This window comes from Pleurodeles waltl, chromosome 1_1 (genome assembly GCF_031143425.1).
Source record: "Pleurodeles waltl isolate 20211129_DDA chromosome 1_1, aPleWal1.hap1.20221129, whole genome shotgun sequence".
Classification (NCBI taxonomy): domain Eukaryota; kingdom Metazoa; phylum Chordata; class Amphibia; order Caudata; family Salamandridae; genus Pleurodeles; species Pleurodeles waltl.
In genome coordinates this window covers 640709328-640736207 of record NC_090436.1, presented here as the reverse complement: position 1 = coordinate 640736207, position 26880 = coordinate 640709328, and the positions used below count along the sequence as shown (strand labels likewise).

General features: G+C 51.2%; 1 protein-coding gene across 1 annotated transcript in view; it reads right to left on the bottom strand.

Annotated features, from left to right (window-relative positions):
• COMMD10 (COMM domain containing 10) overlaps positions 1–26880 on the bottom strand; it is a 769929-nt gene that overhangs the window by 16559 nt on the left and 726490 nt on the right. Inside the window, exon 6 of the mRNA XM_069226671.1 lies at positions 2132–2191. Within this exon, the coding sequence (XP_069082772.1) occupies positions 2132–2191 (60 nt within the window). The remainder of the gene's footprint in view (positions 1–2131; positions 2192–26880) is intronic.

Genomic DNA, 26880 nt, shown 5'->3' with positions numbered 1-26880 from the left:
TTTTCATGATCATATATACTCCTGTTGTTAGCTGATCCAAATCTGCATGTCCCTACTCGAAATGTATTTCCTTCTCTGTTCCACCAAAGGACTGTCTAGTGGTTGAGGGAATTACAGACTATCTCGTTTTAACACAGCCTTTCTGAGCAACACATTTACTTCTCCATTCAGCCCACAAGTCCCCTTCAAACCCTTTTGTATCAATTACGAATACATTCAATTAGATGCAGCAAGAGGCCTCAGGAACAGATAAACATTGCGTTCCAAAACACTGCTTATGCATATCTAACCTGCAGCCTGAAACTGAGTGCTTCACAACCACATAGGCACCAGGGTTATTTATTGGCTCTTAAACAAACAAACCATCGCCCACATTAAAAAAACGAATGTATGTCGGAAGAACGCATGCTGGAACCACGCATGCCTGAACAACGCAGTCGGAAGAACGACTGCGTTGTTACCACTAATGCCTTTACCACAAATGCCTTAACAACAAGTTTTCATTGTAAAGGCATTTCTGGTAAAGGCATGCGTGGAATGGCATGGATGGTTCAAACATGCAACCCCCCCTACCCCGCTCCTAAAACTCCTGCGACGACCCCTCACCCCTAAAATTACCACGACCCCCCGCCCCGCCCCTAAAACCACCCCAACCCCCAAAATTACTGCAACCTCCCACCAGCCCCTAAAACCACCCCCAACCCCTAAAATTACCGCAACCACCACCCCACCCCTAAAACCTAAAACTACCCGACCCCCTGCCCCTAAAACCACCCCAGCCCCTCACCCCGCCCCTAAAATTACCACCACCTACCACCCTCGCCCCTAAAACCACCCCAACCCCCCACCCCTAACCCTAAAATTACCACAACCCCTCACCCCTGCCCCTAAAACCACTCCAACCCCCCACCCTGCCCCTAAAATTACTACAACCCCCTACCCCCCTAAAACCACCCCAACCCCCAAAACCTAAACTACCCCAGCCCCCATCCTCATGCCTAAAACCACCCCAATCCCCCATCCCTGACCCTAAAATTACCACGACCCCTCAACCCTGTCCCTAAAACCACCCCAACCCTGCCCCTAAAATTACTACGACCCCCTACCCCTGCCCCTAAAACCACCCCAACCCCCACCCCCAAAACCTAAACTACACCAACACCCCATCCCCGCCCCTAATACTACCCCAACTCCCCACCCCCGCCCCTAAAACTACTGCGACCCCACCCCTAAAACCTAAAACCACCCCCAGCCCACCCCACCCCTAAAATTACCGAGACCCCATCCCACCCCTAAAACCACCCCAACCCCCACTGTAACCCTAAAATTACTGCAACCCCCCACCCCGCCCCTAAAACCCAAACTACCCCAACCCCCACCCCCAAAACTACTGCGACCCCACCCCTAAAACTACTCCAACCCCCACCCCTAAAACACCCACAACCCCTCCACCCTCGCCCATAAAACCACCCCAACCCCACCCCTAAAATTACCAGGACCCCCCCACCCCAACCTAAAACTACTCCAACCCCCTCCACCCCGGCCACTAAAACCAACACACCACCCCTGCCCCTAAAATTACCGCACGCCCCACCTCTAAAACCACCCCAACTCCCCACCCCTGCCCCTAAAACCTAAAATTATGCCCGCCCCTAAAACTACCACCCCCAACTCTACCACAGCCCCACTTACCTCACTGCGTCCTCTCCGATCCGGATTCTGTTTTCCTCTGCCTTAATCACATACGTTCGTTGTTTCGGACATGCGTGGTTAAGGCAGAGGTAAACAGGGTCGTTGTTCAGGAAAGCGCTGTTCCACTTACGTGGACAACGACCCTCGTTGTTCCAGCGTCGTTCTTTAGGCTGCTTCCCCAAAAATCCTTTTGAGAGTGTGTGGAATAAAATTAGGCAGTTTTATTAACCAGATATTGAAATTATGTGTTGATTGGCAAGTACATTTATTTGTCTGTCAGTCTCTTCCTTTGTGGTCTCTCTAGTCCCACATTTGTTTGTCTTTCCCATCGCAGGCAATGATATAAATGATATAGAAGCGGAACACAAAAAGAAACAAAGGCGTGAACACCCTGGAGGTTTTTTTAATTACAGAGAGATTACAAAAACGCAATACTGACCTTGTTAAAAAACTCCAGAAGCTCGGCATGAGTAAACTCCACATCGACTTTTTCTAAGTTCTGTTTACAAAAGAAAGGAAAACTAATGTAACATGCACAGTATTTACTTACAACATAATATATTGACAACACACACATTTTTACATTGTATGAAAATTAAATGATTATTTACATAACAAGCACTGCCTTGTATCGCGTTATCCAACTGAGGGAAATGCTGATAAAAGGCAAGCGAACGCATAGGGATGCTAAACTTATTGATTATTTCCACGATGTAGCAGGATGAACCTCTCTGTTTCCATTAATAACTAATTATATACTCATCAATACATTTCCCAATATCAGCTCCATTACCCGTGTCTTTTAGCAGGAACCCGCTCAGACTCCAGCAGCAGGGAGCTGAGACCCCTATATCCCGGATCAGCATTACTGGAGCGCTGTCCAAAACAGAAAAAGCCTTATTGCAGCTTCCCCCAGCCCTCTGATCAGGTTAGATTTCAGCACAAGATCAATCCTAAAATAAGTCCTAAGGACGTGTGATGAAAATATGTAGTCACTGTCTTCCTCTTGTTGGCTCTCCGTTCATGAAATAACCACAGATCCTCAAAGCATTCCATAGTATCCCGTCTGTCCCATTCCCTTATGGCTACGCTGGTGTCTGGAATGCTGAGAGTGAATGATGGAATAGAAGCTGGTGGTGGTGTGGTGTGGAGTGGAAGCAGGAAGATGGGGACAGATGGAGTGAGAATGGAACCCTGGCATGACCTATCTGATCTTGCTTTAACCGAAGGGCCTAACATGAAACGAATAACTTACCTCCTACTTAAGTAGCCCAAGACTCCTGTTTGAACACCCTGCCCTCCGACAACAACATATTCTCTTAAACTCATTGGCGGAGGCTGGACTCTGTCCAGATCTGTGCAATACTGAAATTATAAGCCTACTAGGGCCACCCATTAGGACTATTTCACTCTCTGGAAATCATGTAACTAGGTACCATACCATCTGCATTAACAATTCTTCCTCTGGATTTGCAGCATAACACCTCTTAATGATAGGTCCGTATTCCTCAGTCCCATTGCATAATTGATTTTCTTATATAAGTTTACCTTTTTAATTAAAGACGTGTCTTATATCTTGCAATGGTGTGATAGTTTGAAAACAAAAAACATTCAGTCTCCCTACTCAGTAGATGAGTCTCACGGAGAGCCCTCATTTCAACATTTTCCTATTTCAGGAGCAGCCAGAGCCTCTACCGCTTGGACAGTAAAATTAAACTTTCACATTACATTCTGGAACATTATTGACGCCTTGTCACATGTAAGACCAGTGATTACCATTCTAAAACATCAGTTAAACCATTGGTATTTCAGAAACACTTCGCACCCCCCAAACCACAGAGGAACGTGTGCTATGAGGCAAAGAGAGGGTTTACCAGAACCTAACCAGTCACCTAGTTATGTCTTCCTGCCACGCTGCACCATAAGACCAACAAGGCTAAGGGTCCCCATCATGTGATGGGACCACTATCCCCAACAAGGACAGTCTCCACAGTGCCCCGTTACTCCATCCCTTTTCAATGCTGTGAGAGGACTTGACGTCCAATCTCAGGAACCCTTGCCCTCTCCTTCTTTAAGACAAAATGTATGGTGCACATGAATTTCTCAGCCTATAATCTTTTGAAGATTAGGGGGGGCATCTCATTGCACAAACAGCTATGGACCCCCCTGAATGAATCACACCTTTTCTGCATCTCCACCAGTGACAGGATCAAGCTAGGATTCTCCATTATCGTCTCCTACCAGCACACCTCATCACCCGGGTTCAAATGACCAGGTGGCCCTTCCACGATTCAGGCGTACCAGCACTGCCAGATCCCACACAAAGCATACACCTCTCTCTATGTTGTTACGGTTGCTTTTATGCTGGACCCCACAAGTGACTGAGAAGGTCCAAGATCATCGACGTTTAACAAGGGTTCTCTCTCACGGCCTCTCAGGGGCATCTCCGAAAGCAGGCATCAGCTTGGGTCTCCCTCCAGCCCTCAGCTTGCTCTGCTATAGCCTGCAAGTGCAACCCTCAGAGCCCCACAGGGATGGGCATTGCCTTCCACAGCACTACAGCTGGTCCCCTAATCTCTGCAATCACGTATGGTGGCAACTCTAATCCATAAGGCTGGCGGTCTCTGGAGTTGAGTCCAGAACCCACCCACCCACCCCGGATAACAAAGCAATATGACATAGTACCTGTTATATCACTGCTCGTGTCCTATACTTACGAACATGTTGTAACATAGGTTTGGGTTCTGCTTAAGTTTATAGTCTAACAAAATTAATTTACAAAAACAGCCCAACTCCCCACCATCAGCCTTGTAAGACTTCTAGGGCTACGGAACGCAAGGGCTGCTCTCAGAGATGTGATTAAAGGTACCGAACCCATATTAGTGGGTAGCCTGTTTGCAGCTACATACTGAAGTATTGAAATATTTCATTATTTTCTGTTCAGAACTTTCTCTAACAACTAAGGATCGCGTACCTATTATATCTGTGACTGTGCAGTGAGAACTGAAAAGCTTGCTCCATTTAATACTAAAATGTAGTGGGGTCGGGTAAGTACAGCATTTCCCTAGGCTTTTCTTGGCCTACCTGCCACACACTGATAGATGCCAGACCGCTTCAGGCTGTGTATTCCTTTACACAGGCTACCAGACTGCACTGTGACGCTGGTCACATGCTTTATATAGAAACACACCGCGCTGTTCCACCTACCATTTCCTACCACAAGGCCCAGGAATGGCTGATTAAAGTACTTTCAAAAGACTTCTGTCTTCGACCTGCAAATACCATTTCTGTGAAAAGAGCCCTTGCAGCTCCCACGGCCTCTCTCCCTCTGAAGGTGAGCCCTGAACTCACAACAAAATATAAACCACGGAACAAATGTGTTTCGTCTTTTCGCCCGAAGTCGGAGATAACATGAAAGATTATATTTCATCTTTCTCAGCAGTCGATATGAGAACTGGTAAATACTATTCTAGGTAGACACTGGAGGCAGGGTATCTGATTAAAGCTGTTCAGTCATTAATACAACACTCCGGCGCGAGGCTCACACCTGCAGCATCAATCGAAGGCTTCTGTTCTGGTCATGCTGGGACTGCCGCTGCAGTCTGTGCACTGACTCTGCCAGAACCGATGACTAATCCAGCACTCCTCAGGCAGCGCGAGGCCTGCAGGCGTGCGCGTGGACGACGACGAATATAAAACAAGCGGCACGTAATAAAGGTATTTGCTTATTGAGATTCTGCAGTAAGTAGTAGGCTGCACGCGGCTGAAAGCAAATATCGCACAAGAAAGACAAAGGAGACGAAATCACGTTTAAAAGCTCTCACAATAATCAGGGCCAGTGGAATTATGCGGCAGGAGAGGGCCAATTATGTAGCATGATTGAGTAAATTATGTGGCAAGAAAAGGCAAATTATGCGGCATGACATGGCGCATTTTGTAATAGTATTACTTCATTATTTCATCATTTTAAAACTTGGTAACACTCTCTGGGCATTGGTTGCACATTAGTGCCAGTTTAACATCAAAATATAACAATAAGCAACAGAAAGGTGACCTTTCCAGCTTTCTAAAGGGCCTTCCACTGCGCAGCAACAAGTGTCATCACATTTTTAGTAACTTTTGAACCATTTTAGCTAGAAACACTTTTGTTCAATTTTGCATATTGTGCGGCACATGTTGTTTTATGTGCCAAATGTGGCAAATCTATAATTAGGCGAAAATGGCCGTGGCTGCAAAATCGCATATTTCCACTGCCGCTGAAAATAATATGCTATTGATATTTTAATGGTTATTTTCATGTGGAAGGAAGAGAATGAGCAGTTCCATTCCATGCGTGGGCTAATGAGGAGTTGTGAAATCAAGCATAAGTGCAATGTGAAAAGATCCGACTCATAAAACACGATAAATTTACACTTAGAAACAATGTTAATCTCAAAACAACATATTGATTCAAAACTCAGGCTTGCTGATTTTTGTCTTTGCAGATGTTTTCACCAAATCAGCAAGATTTTCAGCAGTTGTATCGCTGACTTGAGGGATGGCGAGGGGGAGTGAATGTTCCAGGAGTCTCAAGGAAAACTGATTGCGAATGATGTAAACAATTAATTATACTTTTATGGGTATTCAGTAATATTTACTAAGGCTTTCCCCACAATTCCATGCACTTTTAAACTTGTCAAAGAAACACCCTGTCATTTCGAATGCTGAGAGTATGTTAAGAGGCCTAAACCACCCCATTTTTAGGTGAAGCGTGCAAGCACTTTGACCTGTTGTAAGTATTGTGGGCTTTTAACCACGCCCACCTCACACCCATCACTTTCACTCATTCGTGGGCCTACCTTTCAAAAATCACTTGATGTCATTGGTAATTGCTTTATGTTTGTCCCCCCTTAAGGCCGTTATTGTCACATTTTGCAAACTGCCCTTGTTAAATGGATTATTGCACGACTGCCGACATACTTCAGCGTGGGTGAACTATTTTTTTCTCTCCCCTTTGTGCTGCACGACAGCCGTGGCTCTCACAGAGCAAACAAGCACAACAGGGTGAACTCGATCAGCGGTATTGGAGTGCTGGTCACATTGCCCATAGTTACCTAACCAGAGTCATTTCTTGTGTCTCTCCCCTTAAAACACTTGAAATAGGTAAATGCTTTACATAAAAAAGAAATACTCAAAGCAAAAGTGGCTCTACCGGCATAGCGGGCAAGCCGATATTACAATATTAACTGCACTCGGGAAAACTCGACCCACATTGCTTTGCAAGCATTCTTCTTCACAATATTGTTGCCCATAATGCAGCCTGTGGTGGACCTAGGACAATGGGACCACCACTAAAACAGTTAACACAAAGAGTTCCTTCCTTCTAGGTCATCCTTGGGTCCCCACAATGGATTAGTGGGGACACCAAAATAATAACCCCTCCTAACAATCAGAGTCTTTTCAAGCATTCTCATGGCTGGAACTTTTGTTTTCTAGCTGGGAATAGCTTGTGTTTTAAGGACCTTGTTTGTAATATCATTGTTATACGCCTGCTACCCTTGAAAATATGTAATGCACTATGTCCTCTAGAGGCAACCTATATGGTTATTCTGTGTTATTTATTGTCATTTTATCTTTGTGTGGTTATGCCCTCTAGGGGCTAACTATATAACTCAGCCTGTGGTGGTCCTAGGGCAATGGGACCACCTTCAAAACATTAACCACAATGTGCTCTTCCTGTCTACATCATCTCTGGGTCCCTACACTATGTTAGTGAGGACTCCAAATTAATAACCCCTCCCACCATTCCATATCTTTTAAGCTTTTGCATGGCTAGAACTTTTGTTTTATAGCTAGGAGAAGTTTTTTTTAAAGACATTGTAAGATCATTGCAATAGGCCTACAAGCCTTAAAACACCCTTTAGGGCAGTGGTATTCAAACTTGTTAATGCTACGCCCCCACCCCCAGTAGGAAAAAATAAATCATCAGGCTCCCCCTCAGAATTTTTCTTAATCATTCTATTATGTTGGCAATATTTAAATACGTCTGTACTTATTCAAACATTGCAGTTAAGTTCTGTTACCTTTTTACAAATGTAATAAACATTTTCTCCTTAAAACAAAGCACTATTATCTGCATACAGAGCCTGGAGCCCCCCTGGGATCACTTGAGGCCCCGCCAGCGGGGCCCGCCCCCCAGTTTGCAGACCCCTGCTCTAGGGGCTACGTATATGGTTACACTGAATTACTTTTTCTTGTTTTTTTCATAGAGTTATGCCCTCTAGGCGCTAACAATATGGTTACATGACCATGCTCCTTACAAATTATAATTTTGTTATGGTGCCCTCTAGGGACTGTTTTGAGCATTACAGGTTTAAATGATAATTGTATATATTCTCTCCTTATTACAATTATGATCATAATTCAGGCCAACTTAACATCCTTTTTACACAATGACTGTTTGAACACTCTTGATATGTTTAGGTGACCCTTCTAGTTTATTTTTCCTCTGTAGCTGTCATGTGCCTTTTTTGGGGGGAATTGTGTTAGCCAGCCAGCAACCCTGATGGTGGGGTGGTGAAAGTGGTATTCTACTGGAATTAGCATGGCATATTTAAATTAGGATGCTAAATGGAAACATTTTCATTTTTTGCTGCAAATACAGAAAGAAGGTAAATGGAAGGGCTTTAGTTATACGCACGGCCACTGGAATTATATGCAGAAAAAGATACAATTATGAGGCAGGGTTGACCAACTTATGTGGCAAAAGAAATCTATTAATGAATTTACAATGCCAAAAGGTCTAACTCAAGCAAATGCTAGACCTATTGCATTGAAAATGCTTGTTTAGGGTTCTATGGTTAGGAAAGCCTTCTCATGAAATGTACTTTTCATGTCTAGAAAAACAAACAAATGCAAGTGATGTTTTATGTTTCCTAAACCCTCTACATGGTAAGTTTTCCATGATGTTGACATTCCCAACACACACAACATTGTTTATATAGTGTAAAATTGTATACATCTGGAGAACATGAGGAAAAAAAATGCAGTTGTGCGTTATATTTTCCCCTCAACTTTTAACCATGACCAGATTGGCAGGGAAATGGCAGTGGGGTTGATTTAAAAAATGCAGGCAGGTGGAGAAGAAGAAGCAGAAAATGTGTGGTAAAATGACAGATCTCTAGGCCAGAGCTTCTCCTACATTTCCCCATTCATCCTACTTATCCTACTTATTCACAGAGAGGTTCTATGGATTTTATTTGCCGATGGCTTCAATCTAGGGGTTCTAGGTGAAAGTATACAGTAGAAAGGGCATGGTATTGGAAGTGGCTTTGCTCCACAGAAATATGGCTCTGCTTTCTTAGTGAAGTGTTAGTTAGGACATCACAGTGCGTGAGATTACAGAAAGTCACATTACAGGAAGTGACATCACAGCCCATAATCCCACGGGAAGTGACATTGAAAGAAATGCCATCAGATTTTAAGGCCTCACCCATATGTTGAGCAGGTCTATCATGAGTACGTTAGGGCAAATTACAAGATTGAAAAAGACAGCTGGTCACTACTTAAGCTTTTTGATTTGAGCTCCCTTTCAGAAGCAATGAACAACCTAAATGTGGATGAAGTTTGGTATGTGACTAATTACAGTAGACAAGCCACTAGTGCTACAAGCTCAACATACTAAGCTTGGCACCAAAGGCAAAGCACACTTCATGTATTGCATTAAAAATGCTAGAAACTGTAGTTGCAACTATCAAACTATAACATTTACAAACGTACTTAGCATGCCACCACTGCTTGCAATGACAATTTTAGCGTACTTTGACCATTAACAAAATAAGGCAAGTTGCACACTGCATTTGGTATTCAAGGGACATCCTCTAAGAAAGATACAAATATAACTGGATATAGTGTAAATATATTAATTCAGACATTATGGGCCATACTATTTTGCTACAGGAAATTTAAGCATAAGACATGAGAAATTAGTGAGAGCTTTTACATCACTGAGTACCTAACATGTGGGTAAGAAAATCACATTAAAAAATCCCATGCATTTTTGTATGGTTTGCTGTGATGGGTAGTAGGATCTACCTTTCTAGACTGAGTATCGTCTGCATGGCAATGAGCAGTCAGCAAAATGTTCACATATGGTATTAGATTCCAAAAATGAGGATCCAAGAGATTTATGAACATTAGTGTAACACGTCGTACAATAACAAGGCAGGTTTGTAAGTTAAAAATTGTCAAGTAAATAGCGCTGAAATGCTTTTGACAGTCACTTGCAGTAACAGGTAATGTTTATTTTGTTTATTGCCTCACAACAGTTTTCAAATGTTGTGTATAATCTCATGCCCACAATTGTCAATATAGTCCCCGAAAGCTTCTGATATGAGTTTATACTTAAGAAAGAATCTCCTGCACAGGTCTATACACTATCACAAACTAAACACACTCACAATTACTCTCTTGTGCTTTTGTGAGGGTCCTGCTAAACTGTGTTTCTGCAGCCATTAGTGCAGCCTGGGTCCTTAAGTACATGGTCAGGCAGCACTTGCCATGCATGCTCTGAGGGCATCGCTTATAAAGCTCTAACCCCACAGCTTACAATGTCCTAAATAAAAGTGGCAAAAGAACAAAGGAAGAACACTTCTGCATACAACAATTAAGTGGTGACAATTTTTAAAGAAAAATATAAAAACTGGGGGTATTTTTAAACCTCTTAAAGGCGTAAATATATAAAGTAAAATATCAAACGGATTGGTGAACTGATCATTTAGGTGTTTAGGATAAAAATCTACTATCATATAGACCTATGTATAGTCGAAGGATTAATCTGCCACCTCAAACTTGCACCATGGTGAAAAACTGATGTATTTAAAACCAAAGAGTTGATTTAGGAACATCTTAAATTCTGAGGTAGGTACACTGACTGGAGCGAGACCCTGGTAGCTGCGGAAAACAGTGCTGAAACTTGTCAAACAGATCAGTGGCCAAGGGATGGGCATGAAGTGAGCTCCATCCTTGCCATGTCTGGAAACTATCCAGCATGATCACAGAGATTGTGAAGTGGATTATGAACCTAAGGGACAAGAAGATTATACACTGACACTCCTGATTTAGGCAGAAGACTGACACTTTTGTACGCTGCGCATCAAACTTTGTTGCCTCTTGAAAGTGTAAAACTTCCTTTACCAAAGATTGAACCAACTAACTTGGCTGCCAGCCAACTCCACCAGGTGTACCACTCCATGTGCAGCACGTTTCAATGTAGATGTAATAGCTTCAGATGCCTGCCCTCTCCAGAGGTGAGACCACTTTCCTAGGTGAAGTATGCTTACCCAGATCTACCCACCACTTAATGGGTCTGAGAAAACCTAACAGTAAATCTGTTCTGGCTTAATTGGTCAGTAAGGCTGCATTTGAAAGTATATTATGAGCTAAGGCCCCTGCTGTAGGGATCTTTGTGCCTCCAGTAAATCTCAGGAAATAATAATGGTAAGAAACTATTGTAGATAATGTAATTGCTTTATAGATCTGTCTTTTGTCTAGTCACAGTTTAGAGGTATAATGTGTCTCCTGCAAAGCACATTGTGTAACATGCAGATGAGAGATTTTTACTTTATGTAGACAAGTGGTTTTGACACTGTGATCCTTTTGTAACTTGCAGGTCATAAATTGCAATCCTCCAAATATAGCAAAGTGAGTTATAAGCAAGAATCAAGTACCTCCATGCAAACTGCAAGATATGAGTTTAGACCAGGGCCACTGGATTTATGCGACTCTGCTGCGATTTCCACATAATTATGGATTTGCTGCACTTGCCACATAATCCATTCTCTGCTACAACATTTGCAGATTTTAACAATGTATAATGCATGTGTGTGATGTAAAGCACTCTGACACCTGGTATATTTAACCCTATAAACAATTAAGTCAAAATCTGGTATTTAAATTGTTAATCATGTTAATAATCCGACAGATCCACACATCTGACATTCTTACAGTGCGTGCACATCTCTAATATGGAGGGATTGACCAAAGTCAAAAGCTTGCCTCCAAATCTTAGTTTCTCTTAAGTACTTGTGAAGTGATGACAAACTATGTGCCTATGCATCCCCTCTATTGCACTGGCATCTAGATTGTAGGTTCCAGATAGTTTGCAGCCAGGATTGCATTGGAACAAAAGGAGGGCTGGTGGCCCCTTAAATTCGGCCTTTGTGTTTGGCCCAGCCTGAATCTCAAATAAGACATCCCCTTCCGCAACTGAATGAGACTGCTCAGAACAGAAAGCAGTCGATGTGCAGACGCTTCTAAATGTCCGCATATTACACTGGAGCAAATTCAACATATTTCACCGGGCCCAGCTTCATGGCGGGGGCGGCGTCCACCATGTGAAAATAATAGGTGGATGCCCTCTATCCAAGTGCACCTTGACTTGTGCCTTGGTGTGCGAAAAAGAGGTTGGCTTTTATGTGTGGTGCTTTGGCTTAGTGCATTTGAACAGAAAAACTTCTAACAATGCGCTTGTAATTTAGAAGAATAGCACAAAGGGGAAGAGCAATCCATGCTTGTATTGGCCCAGCTTGTCTTTGACAACAGTAACTAAAATACAAAAATTGCGGAAGATAAATACAAATATAATCTTTTTAAATAAAATTAAATATAACTTGTTTCTGAAAAAAGCCTAATCGCGATTTAAACTCACACATTGCACACTACTGCTTCAAGGGTTAGGTCGCCCGTAGCAAGTTAAAATACGATGAGCTACAGCACCGACAGTCGTTAGGTATTGATTTTTTTTTTATGTTTTTCTTTTTTTCCACTTTCAAAACATCCACATAATGTGTGCGCATTCCAACTACAGATACGTCAATACACTCAGATTATCAAGAACTCAAGCAGGAGTATTATCGGGCAAAGCCAACAGAAAACCTATTTTAGGTTTCCCACTGGTTTTTAGCCAAACTGCAGAGAAACGCGGGGAGGGAATGACGGTGGTGGGTGACAGAGCAAATCCGGGGGAGGGATGGTGCCTGGTCAATGGCAGAGCAAATCCGGGGGAGGGATGGTGCCTGGTCAATGGCAGAGCAACCCATGGGAAGGGACGGTAGGTGTGGAACGGTACAGCAACCTAGTGGAAGGGAGAGTGGGTGGTGAACGGCAGAGAAACCCAGGGGAAGGAGGGTGGGAGGTGAACGCAGAGAAACCCAGGGATGGAGGGTGGGAGGTGAACGCAGAGAAACCCGGGGATGGAGGGTAGGTGGGGAACATCAGAGCAAACCGGGGGCTGTGGAACATCAGAGCAAACCGGGGGCGGGATGAACATCTGAGCAAACCGGGGGTGGGAGGGTGGGGAACATCAGAGCAAACCAGGGGATTAACGTCAGAGCAAACCGGGGGAGGGAGGGTGGTTGGAAAACAACAGAGCAACCCGGGAGCTGGGAGGGTGGGTGGGGAACAACAGAGCAACCCGGGAGCTGGGAGGGTGGGTGGGGAACAACAGAGCAACCAGGGAGCTGGGAGGGTGGGTGGGGAACAACAGAGCAACCAGGGAGCACAAACAACAGAGCAACTCGGGAGCTGGGAGGGTGGGTGGGGAACAACAGAGCAACTCGGGAGCTGGGAGGGTGGGTGGGGAACAACAGAGCAACTCGGGAGTTGGGAGGGTGGGTGGGGAACAACAGAGCAACTCGGGAGCTGGGAGGGTGGGTGGGGATTGACAGAGCGGCCGGGGAGGGCAGGTGGGGATTGACAGAGCGGCCGGGGAGGGCAGGTGTTGAGCGACAGAGTGACCGGGGAGGAGGGAGGGTGGGTGGGTGGGGATTGGCAGAGCAACCCAGGAGGGAGGGAGGGCAGGTGGGGAACAGCCGAGTGACCCAGGAGGTGGGAGGCTTGGTGGGGAACAGAGCAACACGGGAGGTGGGAGGGTGGGTGTGGAACAACAGAGCGACAGGGGAGGTGGGTGGGGGGGTGCGACAACAGAGCGACAGGGGAGGTGGGCGGGGGTGGGAACAACAGAGCGACAGGGGAGGTTGAACAAGTGAGTGACCGGAAAGGTGGGAGGTAGTATGGGGAACAACGGAGCGACCAAAGAGGTTGAACTACAGACCAACACAGGAGTGCGGGTGGGGAATGGCAGAGTGACCCAGGAAGAGGGAGGGCGGGTGAGGAATGGCAGAGCGACCCAGGAGGAGGGAGGGCAGGTGGGGAATGCAGAGCGACCCAGGAGGAGGGAGGGCGGGTGGGGAATGGCAGAGCGACCCAGGAGGAGGGAGGGCGGGTGGGGAATGGCAGAGCGGCCCAGAAGGAGGGAGGGCGGGTGGGGAATGGCAGAGCGGCCCAGGAGGAGGGAGGGCGGGTGGAGAATGGCAGAGCGACCCAGGAGGAGGGAGGGCGGGTGGGGAATGGCAGAGCGACCCAGGAGGAGGGAGGGCATGTGGGGAATAGCAGAACGACCCAGGAGGAGGGAGGGCATGTGGGGAATAGCAGAACGACCCAGGAGGGAGGGGTGGTGGGGAATGGCAGAGCGACCCAGTAGGTGGAAGGGAGGGTGGGTGGGGAACTGCAGAGGGAGCAGGGAGGCTGGGTGGGGAACCGCAGAGAGAGCAGGGAGGGCAGGGGGTGGGAAACTGCAGAGGGAGGAGGGAGGGCGGGAGGGAGGGTGGTGTACAGCAGAGGGAGGAGGGAGGGCGGGAGGGTGGGGAACAGCATGGCGACCCAGGAGGAGGGAGGGCGGGAAGGTGGGGAACAGCAGAGGGAGCAGGGAGGGCGGCAGGGTGGGGAACAGCAGAGGGAGCATGGAGGGCGGGAGGGTGGGGAACAGCAGAGGGAGCAGGGAGGGCGGGAGGGTGGGGAACAGCAGAGGGAGCAGGGAGGGCGGGAGGGTGGGGAACAGCAGAGGGAGCAGGGAGGGCGGGAGGGTGGGGAACAGCAGAGGGAGCAGGGAGGGCGGGAGGGTGAGGAACAGCAGAGGGAGCAGGGAGGGCCGGAGGGTGGGGAACAGCAGAGGGAGCAGGGAGGGCCGGAGGGTGGGGAACAGCAGAGGGAGCAGGGAGGGCCGGAGGGTGGGGAACAGCAGAGGGAGCAGGGAGGGCCGGAGGGTGGGGAACAGCAGAGGGAGCAGGGAGGGCCGGAGGGTGGGGAACAGCAGAGGGAGCAGGGAGGAGGGAGGGCGGGTGGGGAACAGCAGGGCAACCCGAGAGGAGGGAGGGTGGGTGGGTGGGGAACAGCAGGGCAACCCGAGAGGAGGGAGGGTGGGTGGGGAACAGCAGGTGAGGAACAGCAGGGCAACCCGAGAGGAGGGAGGGTGGATGGGGAACAGCAGGGCAACCCGAGAGGAGGGAGGGTGAGTGGGGAACAGCAGGGCAACCTGAGAGGAGGGAGGGCGGATGGGGAACAGCAGGGCAACCAGAGAGGAGGAAGGGCGGGTGGGGACGGCAGGGCAACCCGAGAGGAGGGAGGGCGGGTGGGGAACAGCAGGGCAACCTGAGAGGAGGGATGGCGGGTGGAGAACAGCAGGGCAACCCGAGAGGAGGGAGGGCGGGTGGAGAACAGCAGGGTGACCCAGGAGGAGGGATGGCAGGTGGGGGCACAGCAGAGCAACCTAAGTGGGTGGGCGGGGAACATCAGAGCAACCACTGAACAGCAGAGTGATCTGGCAGGAGGGAGGGCAGTTGGGGAATGGCAGAGTGAGCCAGGAGGAGGGAGGGTGGATGGGGAATGGCAGAGTGACCAAGGAGGAGGAATGGCGGTTGGGACATGGCAGAGCGACCCAGGAGGAGGGAGGGCGGGTGGGGAATGGCAGAGCGACCCAGGAGGAGGGCGGGCGGGTGGGGAATGGCAGAGCGACCCAGGAGGAGGGAGGGCGGGTGGTGAATGGCAGAGCGACCCAGGAGGGAGGGAGGGCGGATGGGGAGTGGCAGAGCGACCCAGGAGGGAGGGAGGGCGGATGGGGAGTGGCAGAGCGACCCAGGAGGGAGGGAGGGCGGGTGGGGAGTGGCAGAGCGACCCAGGAGGGAGGGAGGGCGGGTGGGGAGTGGCAGAGCGACCCAGGAGGGAGGGAGGGCGGATGGGGAGTGGCAGAGCGACCCAGGAGGGAGGGAGGGCGGGTGGGGAGTGGCAGAGCGACCCAGGAGGGAGGGAGGGCGGGTGGGGAGTGGCAGAGCGACCCAGGATTGGGGATTGGCAGTGCGACCCAGGAGGGAGGGAGGGCGGGTGGGGAGTGGCAGAGCGACCCAGGAGGGAGGGAGGGCGGGTGGGGAGTGGCAGAGCGACCCGGGAGGGAGGGCGGGTGGGGAGTGGCAGAACGACCCAGGAGGGAGGGAGGGCGGGTGGGGAGTTGCAGAGCAACCCAGGAGGGAGGGAGGGCGGGTGGGGAGAGGCAGAGCGACCCAAGAGGGAGGGTGGGTGGGTGGGGAGTGGCAGAGCGACCCAAGAGGGAGGGTGGGTGGGTGGGGAGTGGCAGAGCGACCCAAGAGGGAGGGTGGGTGGGTGGGGAGTGGCAGAGCGACCCAAGAGGGAGGGTGGGTGGGTGGGGAGTGGCAGAGCGACCCAAGAGGGAGGGAGGGTGGGTGGGTGGGTGGGGAGTGGCAGAGCAACCCAGGAGGGAGGGAGGGTGGGTGGGTGGGGAGTGGCAGAGCAACCCAGGAGGGAGGGAGGGTGGGTGGTGAGTGGCAGAGCAACCTGGAGGAGGGAGGACGGGTGGGGAATTATAGAATGACCCAGGAGGAGGGAGGGCGGGTGGGGAATGGCAAAGCGACCCAGGGTGAGGGTGGGCAGGTGGGGAATGGCAAAGCGACCCAGGGGGAATGGGGAATGGCAGAGTGACCCAGGACTGGGTTGGGAATGGCAGAGCGACCCAGGAGGAGGGTGGCCTGGTGGCTGAGGAATGGCAGAGCGACCCAGGAGGAGGGTGGGTGGGGAATGGTAGAGCGACCCAGGAGAAGGGTGGGTGGGAAATGGCAGAGCAGCCCAGGAGGAGGGTGGGTGGCGAATAGCAGAGCGACCCAGGAGGAGGGTGGGCAGGTGGGGAACAGCAGAGGGAGGAGGGCGGGCGGGTGAGGAATGGCAGAGCGACCCAGGAGGAGGGAGGGCAGGTGGGGAATGCAGAGCGACCCAGGAGGAGGGAGGGCGGGTGGGGAATGGCAGAGCGACCCAGGAGGAGGGAGGGCGGGTGGGGAATGGCAGAGCGGCCCAGAAGGAGGGAGGGCGGGTGGGGAATGGCAGAGCGGCCCAGGAGGAGGGAGGGCGGGTGGAGAATGGCAGAGCGACCCAGGAGGAGGGAGGGCGGGTGGGGAATGGCAGAGCGACCCAGGAGGAGGGAGGGCATGTGGGGAATAGCAGAACGACCCAGGAGGAGGGAGGGCATGTGGGGAATAGCAGAACGACCCAGGAGGGAGGGGTGGTGGGGAATGGCAGAGCGACCCAGTAGGTGGAAGGGAGGGTGGGTGGGGAACTGCAGAGGGAGCAGGGAGGCTGGGTGGGGAACCGCAGAGAGAGCAGGGAGGGCAGGGGGTGGGAAACTGCAGAGGGAGGAGGGAGGGCGGGAGGGAGGGTGGTGTACAGCAGAGGGAGGAGGGAGGGCGGGAGGGTGGGGAACAGCATGGCGACCCAGGAGGAGGGAGGGCGGGAAGGTGGGGAACAGCAGAGGGAGCAGGGAGGGCGGCAGGGTGGGGAACAGCAGAGGGAGCATGGAGGGCGGGAGGGTGGGGAACAGCAGAGGGAGCAGGGAGGGCGGGAGGGTGGGGAACAGCAGAGGGAGCAGGGAGGGCGGGAGGGTGGGGAACAGCAGAGGGAGCAGGGAGGGCCGGAGGGTGGGGAACAGCAGAGGGAGCAGGGAGGGCCGGAGGGTGGGGAACAGCAGAGGGAGCAGGGAGGGCCGGAGGGTGGGGAACAGCAGAGGGAGCAGGGAGGGCCGGAGGGTGGGGAACAGCAGAGGGAGCAGGGAGGGCCGGAGGGTGGGGAACAGCAGAGGGAGCAGGGAGGGCGGGAGGGTGGGGAACAGCAGAGGGAGCAGGGAGGAGGGAGGGCGGGTGGGGAACAGCAGGGCAACCCGAGAGGAGGGAGGGTGGGTGGGTGGGGAACAGCAGGGCAACCCGAGAGGAGGGAGGGTGGGTGGGGAACAGCAGGTGAGGAACAGCAGGGCAACCCGAGAGGAGGGAGGGTGGATGGGGAACAGCAGGGCAACCCGAGAGGAGGGAGGGTGAGTGGGGAACAGCAGGGCAACCTGAGAGGAGGGAGGGCGGATGGGGAACAGCAGGGCAACCAGAGAGGAGGAAGGGCGGGTGGGGACGGCAGGGCAACCCGAGAGGAGGGAGGGCGGGTGGGGAACAGCAGGGCAACCTGAGAGGAGGGATGGCGGGTGGAGAACAGCAGGGCAACCCGAGAGGAGGGAGGGCGGGTGGAGAACAGCAGGGTGACCCAGGAGGAGGGATGGCAGGTGGGGGCACAGCAGAGCAACCTAAGTGGGTGGGCGGGGAACATCAGAGCAACCACTGAACAGCAGAGTGATCTGGCAGGAGGGAGGGCAGTTGGGGAATGGCAGAGTGAGCCAGGAGGAGGGAGGGTGGATGGGGAATGGCAGAGTGACCAAGGAGGAGGAATGGCGGTTGGGACATGGCAGAGCGACCCAGGAGGAGGGAGGGCGGGTGGGGAATGGCAGAGCGACCCAGGAGGAGGGCGGGCGGGTGGGGAATGGCAGAGCGACCCAGGAGGAGGGAGGGCGGGTGGTGAATGGCAGAGCGACCCAGGAGGGAGGGAGGGCGGATGGGGAGTGGCAGAGCGACCCAGGAGGGAGGGAGGGCGGATGGGGAGTGGCAGAGCGACCCAGGAGGGAGGGAGGGCGGATGGGGAGTGGCAGAGCGACCCAGGAGGGAGGGAGGGCGGGTGGGGAGTGGCAGAGCGACCCAGGAGGGAGGGAGGGCGGGTGGGGAGTGGCAGAGCGACCCAGGAGGGAGGGAGGGCGGATGGGGAGTGGCAGAGCGACCCAGGAGGGAGGGAGGGCGGGTGGGGAGTGGCAGAGCGACCCAGGAGGGAGGGAGGGCGGGTGGGGAGTGGCAGAGCGACCCAGGATTGGGGATTGGCAGTGCGACCCAGGAGGGAGGGAGGGCGGGTGGGGAGTGGCAGAGCGACCCAGGAGGGAGGGAGGGCGGGTGGGGAGTGGCAGAGCGACCCGGGAGGGAGGGCGGGTGGGGAGTGGCAGAACGACCCAGGAGGGAGGGAGGGCGGGTGGGGAGTTGCAGAGCAACCCAGGAGGGAGGGAGGGCGGGTGGGGAGAGGCAGAGCGACCCAAGAGGGAGGGTGGGTGGGTGGGGAGTGGCAGAGCGACCCAAGAGGGAGGGTGGGTGGGTGGGGAGTGGCAGAGCGACCCAAGAGGGAGGGTGGGTGGGTGGGGAGTGGCAGAGCGACCCAAGAGGGAGGGTGGGTGGGTGGGGAGTGGCAGAGCGACCCAAGAGGGAGGGAGGGTGGGTGGGTGGGTGGGGAGTGGCAGAGCAACCCAGGAGGGAGGGAGGGTGGGTGGGTGGGGAGTGGCAGAGCAACCCAGGAGGGAGGGAGGGTGGGTGGTGAGTGGCAGAGCAACCTGGAGGAGGGAGGACGGGTGGGGAATTATAGAATGACCCAGGAGGAGGGAGGGCGGGTGGGGAATGGCAAAGCGACCCAGGGTGAGGGTGGGCAGGTGGGGAATGGCAAAGCGACCCAGGGGGAATGGGGAATGGCAGAGTGACCCAGGACTGGGTTGGGAATGGCAGAGCGACCCAGGAGGAGGGTGGCCTGGTGGCTGAGGAATGGCAGAGCGACCCAGGAGGAGGGTGGGTGGGGAATGGTAGAGCGACCCAGGAGAAGGGTGGGTGGGAAATGGCAGAGCAGCCCAGGAGGAGGGTGGGTGGCGAATAGCAGAGCGACCCAGGAGGAGGGTGGGCAGGTGGGGAACAGCAGAGGGAGGAGGGCGGGTGGATGAGGAACGGCAGAGCGGTCTGGGAGGAGGGCGGTTGGGGAATGGCAGGGCAACTCAGGAGGAAAGCAGGCAGGTGGAGAACTGCAGAGGAACACGTAGGGAATGGCATAGGAACATTGGGGAGGGAACAGCAAAGGAATACACGGGGAGGGGAGGGTGGGCGGTGAATGGCAGAGGAACGCTGGGAGGGGAGGGCAGGTAGGGAACAGGGGTGAGGGGAGGGTGGGTAGATCGACAAAGGAACAGGGTGGGGGAGGGTGGGAGGGGAACGGCAGAGACACAGGGAGGGGAGGGTGGGTGGTGAACGGCAGAGACACACAGGGAGGGGTGGGTTGGATGGGGAACGGCAGAGACACACGGGGAGGGGAGGGTGGGTGGGGAACGGCAGAGACACACGGGGAGGGGAGGGTGGGTGGGGAACCGCAGAGACACTCAGGGAGGGGTGGGTGGGGAACGGCAGAGACACACAGGGAGGGGAGGGTGGGTGGGGAACGGCAGAGACACACAGGGAGGGGAGGGCAGACAAGGAGGGGAGGGCAGGTGGGGAACGGCAGAGACACACAGGGAGGGGCGGGTGGGGAACGGCAGAGACACACAGGGAGGGGAGGGTGGGTGGGGAACGGCAGACACACACAGGGAGGGGAGGGCGGGTGGGGAACGGCAGAGACACACAGGGAGGGGAGGGCGGGTGGGGAACGGCAGAGACACACAGGGAGGGGAGGGCGGGTGGGGAACGGCAGAGACACACAGGGAGGGGAGGGCGGGTGGGGAACGGCAGAGACACTCAGGGAGGGGAGGGCGGGTGGGGAACGGCAGTGACACACAGGGAGGGGAGGGCGGTTGGGGAACGGCAGAGACACACAGTGAAGGGAGGGCGGGTGGGGAACGGCACAGACACACAGGGAGGGGAGGGCGGGTGGGGAACGGCAGAGACACAGGGAGGGGAGGGCGGGTGGGGAACGGCAGAGACACAGGAAGGGGAGGGCGGGTGGGGAACGGCAGAGACACAGGGTGGGGAGGGCGGGTGGGGAACGGCAAAGACACAGGGAGGGGAGGGCGGGTGGGGAACGGCAGAGGAACACGGGAGGACGTGGGTGATTAAACAGCAGAGGAACTCAGGGGAGGGGAGGATGGGGAACAGCAGAGGAACATGGGGGAGGCCAGGGCAGTGGGAATGGCAGAGGAACATTGGAAGGGGAGGATGGGTGAGGAACAGCAGAGGGACACAGGAGAGGGGAGCAGGGTTGTGGAATTCCTATAGCCCGACACCCAGGTTATATTGCCTAGGGTCAAGGACAACATGCTTTCAGGTTTATTTTGTCCTTTGAACAAGTAGGCCCAACACCCTGCAGCACAAGCACTCTGACTGAAAGTTTACGGTGCCATATTATGGATCAGGGAAGGATATTGTCTACAGTCAAGGTAATTTTGGTGTCCCTATGTCATTGTTGTTTGTAATTGTATTTATGGTTCATTAAAGCAAAGTCTTTATTATGAGGGTGAGCGCTCTAAGGACATGTTGCAAGCTCGGACTACACTACTGACAGTGGTTCCAGTATACACATGTGCACACATGTTTGTAAAGTTTAACAATATAGTGTTATGTATAATGCTCCCAGAATGCTCTCTGATTTGATGCAAATATTTGCAGAAGCTTGAAAGCAAGAGAAATGTTCCTTTGCTTTCAAATAAAATGTTCACAAAACAAATACAACTCAGAAAATCACGTTTTGCTAAACTACTGTGAAATGACAGGTACCCTTTCTTTGAAGCATCATTTAGTAAAATGTGTGGATGCCTGTTAGTGTTTCCCAAAACAAATCATAATGGAAAATCAGTGTAACCAGTTTCTACAAGATTATGGGGAACGTGAAAATAAACGAGCATTGGCAAAGCCAATAGGTCTGACATTGGTGATCAACCTCTTGGTTTTGTCAATGATTGTCTTGTTTTGACATGGTTTTTGTAAAACATCATTGTTGTGGGAGCTGCTGGTCCCTCACCACTATAAAAAACATTAGTAAAAAGCAAAGATATTTTTTAGTCTCAAAAAGCACACATTGCCTCAGTAGTTCTTAGCACTGAATAAAACTTTGTGTGCTGATATGCTCCTGGTGATCCAGCAAAATTGCTGTTGCTCACAATGAAGCCAGCTGGTAGATAGATAGAGCGAGAGATAGAACTTCAATAAAACAAAAGTCCTTGGTTAATACCAGACCTAATTAGGTGACCAAGAAAGTCACAAAAGTGCACCCATGTTGAATTTCCTTGCTTTAGTTCAGATTTAAGGCTTTCATTAATTCACAACAATTTACAGAAGTAGGCCATGAAATCGTACTCATAGAAAATATTTGTGAACTGCAGTTTAGCACAAGCAAATATGCCTGTGTACATTTGCTCATGTGAAAATCTGTTGAGCGTTTAAAAGTTCACTTTCCCTCTAACCACTTTTTTTTATAGCAGTTGGTATAACTGGTGTAATTATCCTTAGTGTAATAACTCATAATTGTAGCAAAATTGCTCATAATTATGCATAATTACTTTAAAAGCATAATCCACCATTTTGCACTATTTTCTTGGTGCAAAATGCATCCTCAGGCCCATAGTGCAAAAATGGCCACAGGATGCATTTTGCTCTTTGAAAATAGCACTAAATGCTACAGAACATGAACAATAGTTCCCCGAAGACACTCGCTCTCTTAGATCGTCTTTGTTCCTGTGCTCCTACAGTACCATTCTTGCACCAAATTACTCTTAATTATGCAAACTGGCATATTCACATAATGTTGGAAATTTTGCATTAGAAGAGTAATGCGTAACTACTGAAATTACTCCAATTTCTCCAGCTTCATTAAAATTTCCCGCAGGCTACTTATTTCCCAACCCTGGAAGAAGTTTTACTTCTGCCTTTGTCAGGAGTACATTTCCAACCTTTTTCAGTATGGGAAGAAATTAGAGAAGAGCTGGTGAAAACCCCTAAACTATCCAAGTTAGTGGTTTTGCACCGACTCAAAAGGACATTCGAACCCTGGAACTATTGAATACCACTACCTCCAGCACCAGTATGTAGATCTGCAGAAAGGTAACGGAATTGCTAGTTTTCAAACCCTAATATAGTATGAGCCCTAGCATAATCAGAGAGGCTATTATCAGAGCTCTTATAGAATGAGATTGATGCTATATATTGTCGCTGCACTACATGCCATCAAAGGGACAAGAGGATTTTTCTACATGACAAGTAAATTGTGAAGCAACTTGTCCCATGGACAAGTGGATATTTTATTAAATTCCACATCCCTGGGGTAGGGGAGAGAACTGCACTGGAACACGGTTTGGTGAAGGGCAGAGGAACATGGTTGAATGGCATAGGAACACTGGGAAAAGGAGGGCGGGAGAAAAATGGCAGAGGAACACAAGGAAGAGGAGGGTGGGTAGAAACGGCAGAGGAACACTGGGTTGTTGAAGACCAGAGGAACACATGGAACGGGAGGGTGGGTTTTAAAGTGCAGCAGAACATGGGGAGTGGACAGCAGGTGGCAAACTGCAGATGAACTCGAGGGAGGGCTGGTGGCGAACTGCAGAGGAACTTGGGGGAGGGGAAGGCAGGTGAGGAACGGTAGAGAAACACATGGGAGGGGAGGGTGGGTGTGGAACGTCAGAGAAACACACTGGATGGAACGGAGGGTGGATGGGTTAATGTCAGAGGAACACAGGGTAGGGAGGGAGGGTGTGGAACAGCAGAGGAACACTTCGGGAATGGCAGAAGAACTGGGGGAGGGGAGGGCTTCACAGAAAAGAAAAAAGTAGTGCAAAAGCAAACAATGGTAGACGAGATGCCAGCCAATCAAAGCAATGGTAAAGAGGCAATGCTCTATAGCAGTGGTTCCCAACCTGTGGGCCGGGGACCCCTGGGGGTCCGCGAAGCTCCCTCAGGGGGTCCGCGACTGCTTTGAAAATGAAATAATATTAACAGATTAGGTCCCCAGCTCCACTAACGACTCAGTGGGGGGGTCCCCAGATTCCAATAATGATTCTGTGGGGGTCCCCGGGTTCAAGTAATGATAAAGTGGGGGTCCACAAAAGTCAAAAGGTTGGGAACCACTGCTCTATAGGAAGGCCAAACACAAGGTTGACAAGCTGGGCACCAGTAAAAAGCAGACAAAAGAGAGTGACAAGGAAAGCCAACCACAGGTTAGTAACAGGCAGGCTCTATGTTGTCAATAAGTCACAATATGCCCTGCAACAGAGAAAGTATGCGCTTTCCAGTAGGCTCGACCTAAAAAGGGAGGCAGCCCAGAGGAACCGCAAAGATAACGCCTGAGTCGCAACTCAATCCCTACCTAGTGCAAAATAAAAGGAGAAGGGGAAAAGCAGCATATAAAAAGCACTGGCAAACACAACAGGTCTCACTTATGCAAGTGTTTTCTAGCCATGTTGCACAGCAGCACAGCCACTAAAAGTGAACAAGCCAAAAGCTATGACTCGGTTAATGCTGGCTGTGTCAGTTTTTTTTTTTTTTTACTCTTTCAGATACGTTGTACAGGGAACATGGCTAAAAAACGTTACGCCCCACCTGAATGGAGGAATGGTTGGAGGGGGGAGAAGGATGTGGTGCTATGCCAGATTCGAGTCTCTGAGTCTCTTCAATATCCTGTGATTCTGGGAAAACCATTTAATCTCCCATGCCTTAAAAAATGACTGTGATCTTTTGTAATGTAATTGGTGCTCATGTAAGGTGCCCCAGTACCTTCCAGCCAGGCCAAGCTTTCGCTATTTAAACATTTAAAAAAAGGGAAGGGACCGGGCCAGGGGAGCATGGCCACAGCAGCATAACCGCTGAGCTCCAGCATCCAAGGCCCACATGGGAGCAGTTATCCTGCCCTCCCCATCCCTCTGAGTTATACCAAAAGGAGAGGGTGAAATAGAACTCCAGGGGACTGCCCGGCAATACCAGCCTTGATCTAGGGGCCAGAGGAGAGTGCTGTAACCCAAAAGGATGAAGGTGAAGAAGAGTACAAGCCGAGCCAAGATGGCACTGGTGGAGACAGATTGCTGGGTAGCGCTGCAGTGAAGGGAAATCCCAGAGAGCCAGTGAGCAGCCACCCCGTGTGGATATATCTGAGGTCACGAAGTTTAGGGGCATCGTGAAAAACACTATCTGATGACAGGATGAGTAGGGTGAGGAAAACCAGATTTGCATCCACGAACGAGGGGAATGGTGGGGGACCAAAACTCCAGATATTGCCCACAACCCCACAGAGGAGAGGCAAGGGGGCGGCATTCTTAGAACCTTTTGGACGGGGGGAATTTCTACACGCTGCACCCTGCCTGGAGGCAACAGAGAAAGGGCAGGCACCTCCCCAGCAGAGACAAAGCCCAAAGGGACTGGGAGACAGGTGATCCTAAGAAGCTGGTGGGGGAAGAAAACGCTACATGCTTTACCAGGGGATGCATAGAGGCAACATCGATGCTCATTCTCACAGACCGCAGGGTGAACTCAACTGTGTGCGCTGCGTCTCAGGACAGGTGAACTGGTGGAAACGGTACAAAGGGTACAGCAGGCCACATAATGACGGGTGCCATGTGTGAGGAGAACTGGGATGCACATGCCCGGGGCAAAGCAGCTGGGGGCGTTGAGGAGACCTGGGCAGCACATGCCCACGCCACAACCATGGCACTTTCCAGAGGTGAGCCCAAAGTTGCCATGCCAAGCAAGGCAAAGTGCAGACATTCTGGATGGGAACCAGTCACTCTTCCCCACTCTGCACATCTCTGCGGGGGCAATTGATAAAAGACATACACTAAGTCCACGGGGAGGTTTTGATGGTGCGCAACAAGCCTATTAAGTCGCAAAAACAGAGATCATGCTGAGCACCGCAGGGGCGACTACTTAATAACCAACAATGGCATTGGAGCCAAGGGCTGTTATCACATACGGCAGCTATATTACCGGCCATAAAAGACACTAAAGAGTCACTGGGAGAAAAGATCAACGCAGTAACACATGATCTGAACCTACTCAGGGAGGACCACACGAGCCTTGCAGACAGAGTTGCAGACAATGAATCAACCCTAACTCCAACCCAACCAACAGAGTTGGAGCATGAGGCCCGCATTAAGCAATTAGAAAAAGAGATGATTGCACTGAAAGAGAATGCCAATGACACCGAACGGCACTCTTGCCAAAATATTGTTCAGGTGGTGGGACTCCCTGAGTGGGCAGAGGGACCATCTATGGAGCTGTTCCTCGAGGATTGGCTGTCACATTGGTATAGGAGGGGAAAACCTCCAAATGGTTAATGGTTTAACGATCCAATGGAGTCCATGGACAACAGCTGATCCCGGGAGCCCCACCAATGGTCAAAGTGGCTAAAATACTAAATTATTGAGACAGAGACGCAATACTACAAATGGCAAGGGCACATGGACCATGACAAGTGTAAGGGGGGAACTGTCAATATCTACCCTGATTACAGTACTGTGGTGCAGCAGAAAAGAGAAACCTTTTTAGCAGTCAAAAGACATCTGAAGAACCTAGACTTAAAATATGCATTGTTCTTCCCTGCCAGGCTCCAAGTCACTATGCAGGGCGAAACCTACTTCATTCGCCAAACCAAAGGAGGCATGGAAGTGGTTGGAGCGACTTATGAGGGAGGAACCCCAAAGATAACGCCTGAGTCACAGCTCAATCCCTACCTAGTACAAGATAAAAGCAGCATATAAGCAGCATATAAAAGCATTGGCAAACACAATAGGTCTCACCTATGCAAGATCTATTGGCTTTGTTTTCTAGCCATGTTGCACAGTGAAGCAACACCAACACAGAGATTGCAGGAACAAAAACAACACAGCAAACCAAGGAGGTGACCACACCTGGGCCCATCAAAATACTAGACGAAATCCAAAAGGGCAAATGTTGTGGCGTCGAACCATAGGCAACAAAGCCAGAAAACCTGCACCAGGTGGAAAGACCTTCAAGGCAGCACAGAGGACTCTGGCGCGGAATGCCTAGACTCGGGGGGCAAGGAGGAGGAGATGCACCCATCGGTGATGAGACCAAAGAACTTATGGGAAATTATCTGAGGTAATAATAGCCTTTCAGAAGTTTATTGACGAGACCCTTGGAAATGTCTTCCCTTCCTCCCCCCACAACAAACCGCCAGGAATCATACAGATGGAACTGCTATACAGTGATCACATTCCCATCTGACCCAACCCTGATATTGGCTGTACTACAACACAGGGCATTTATG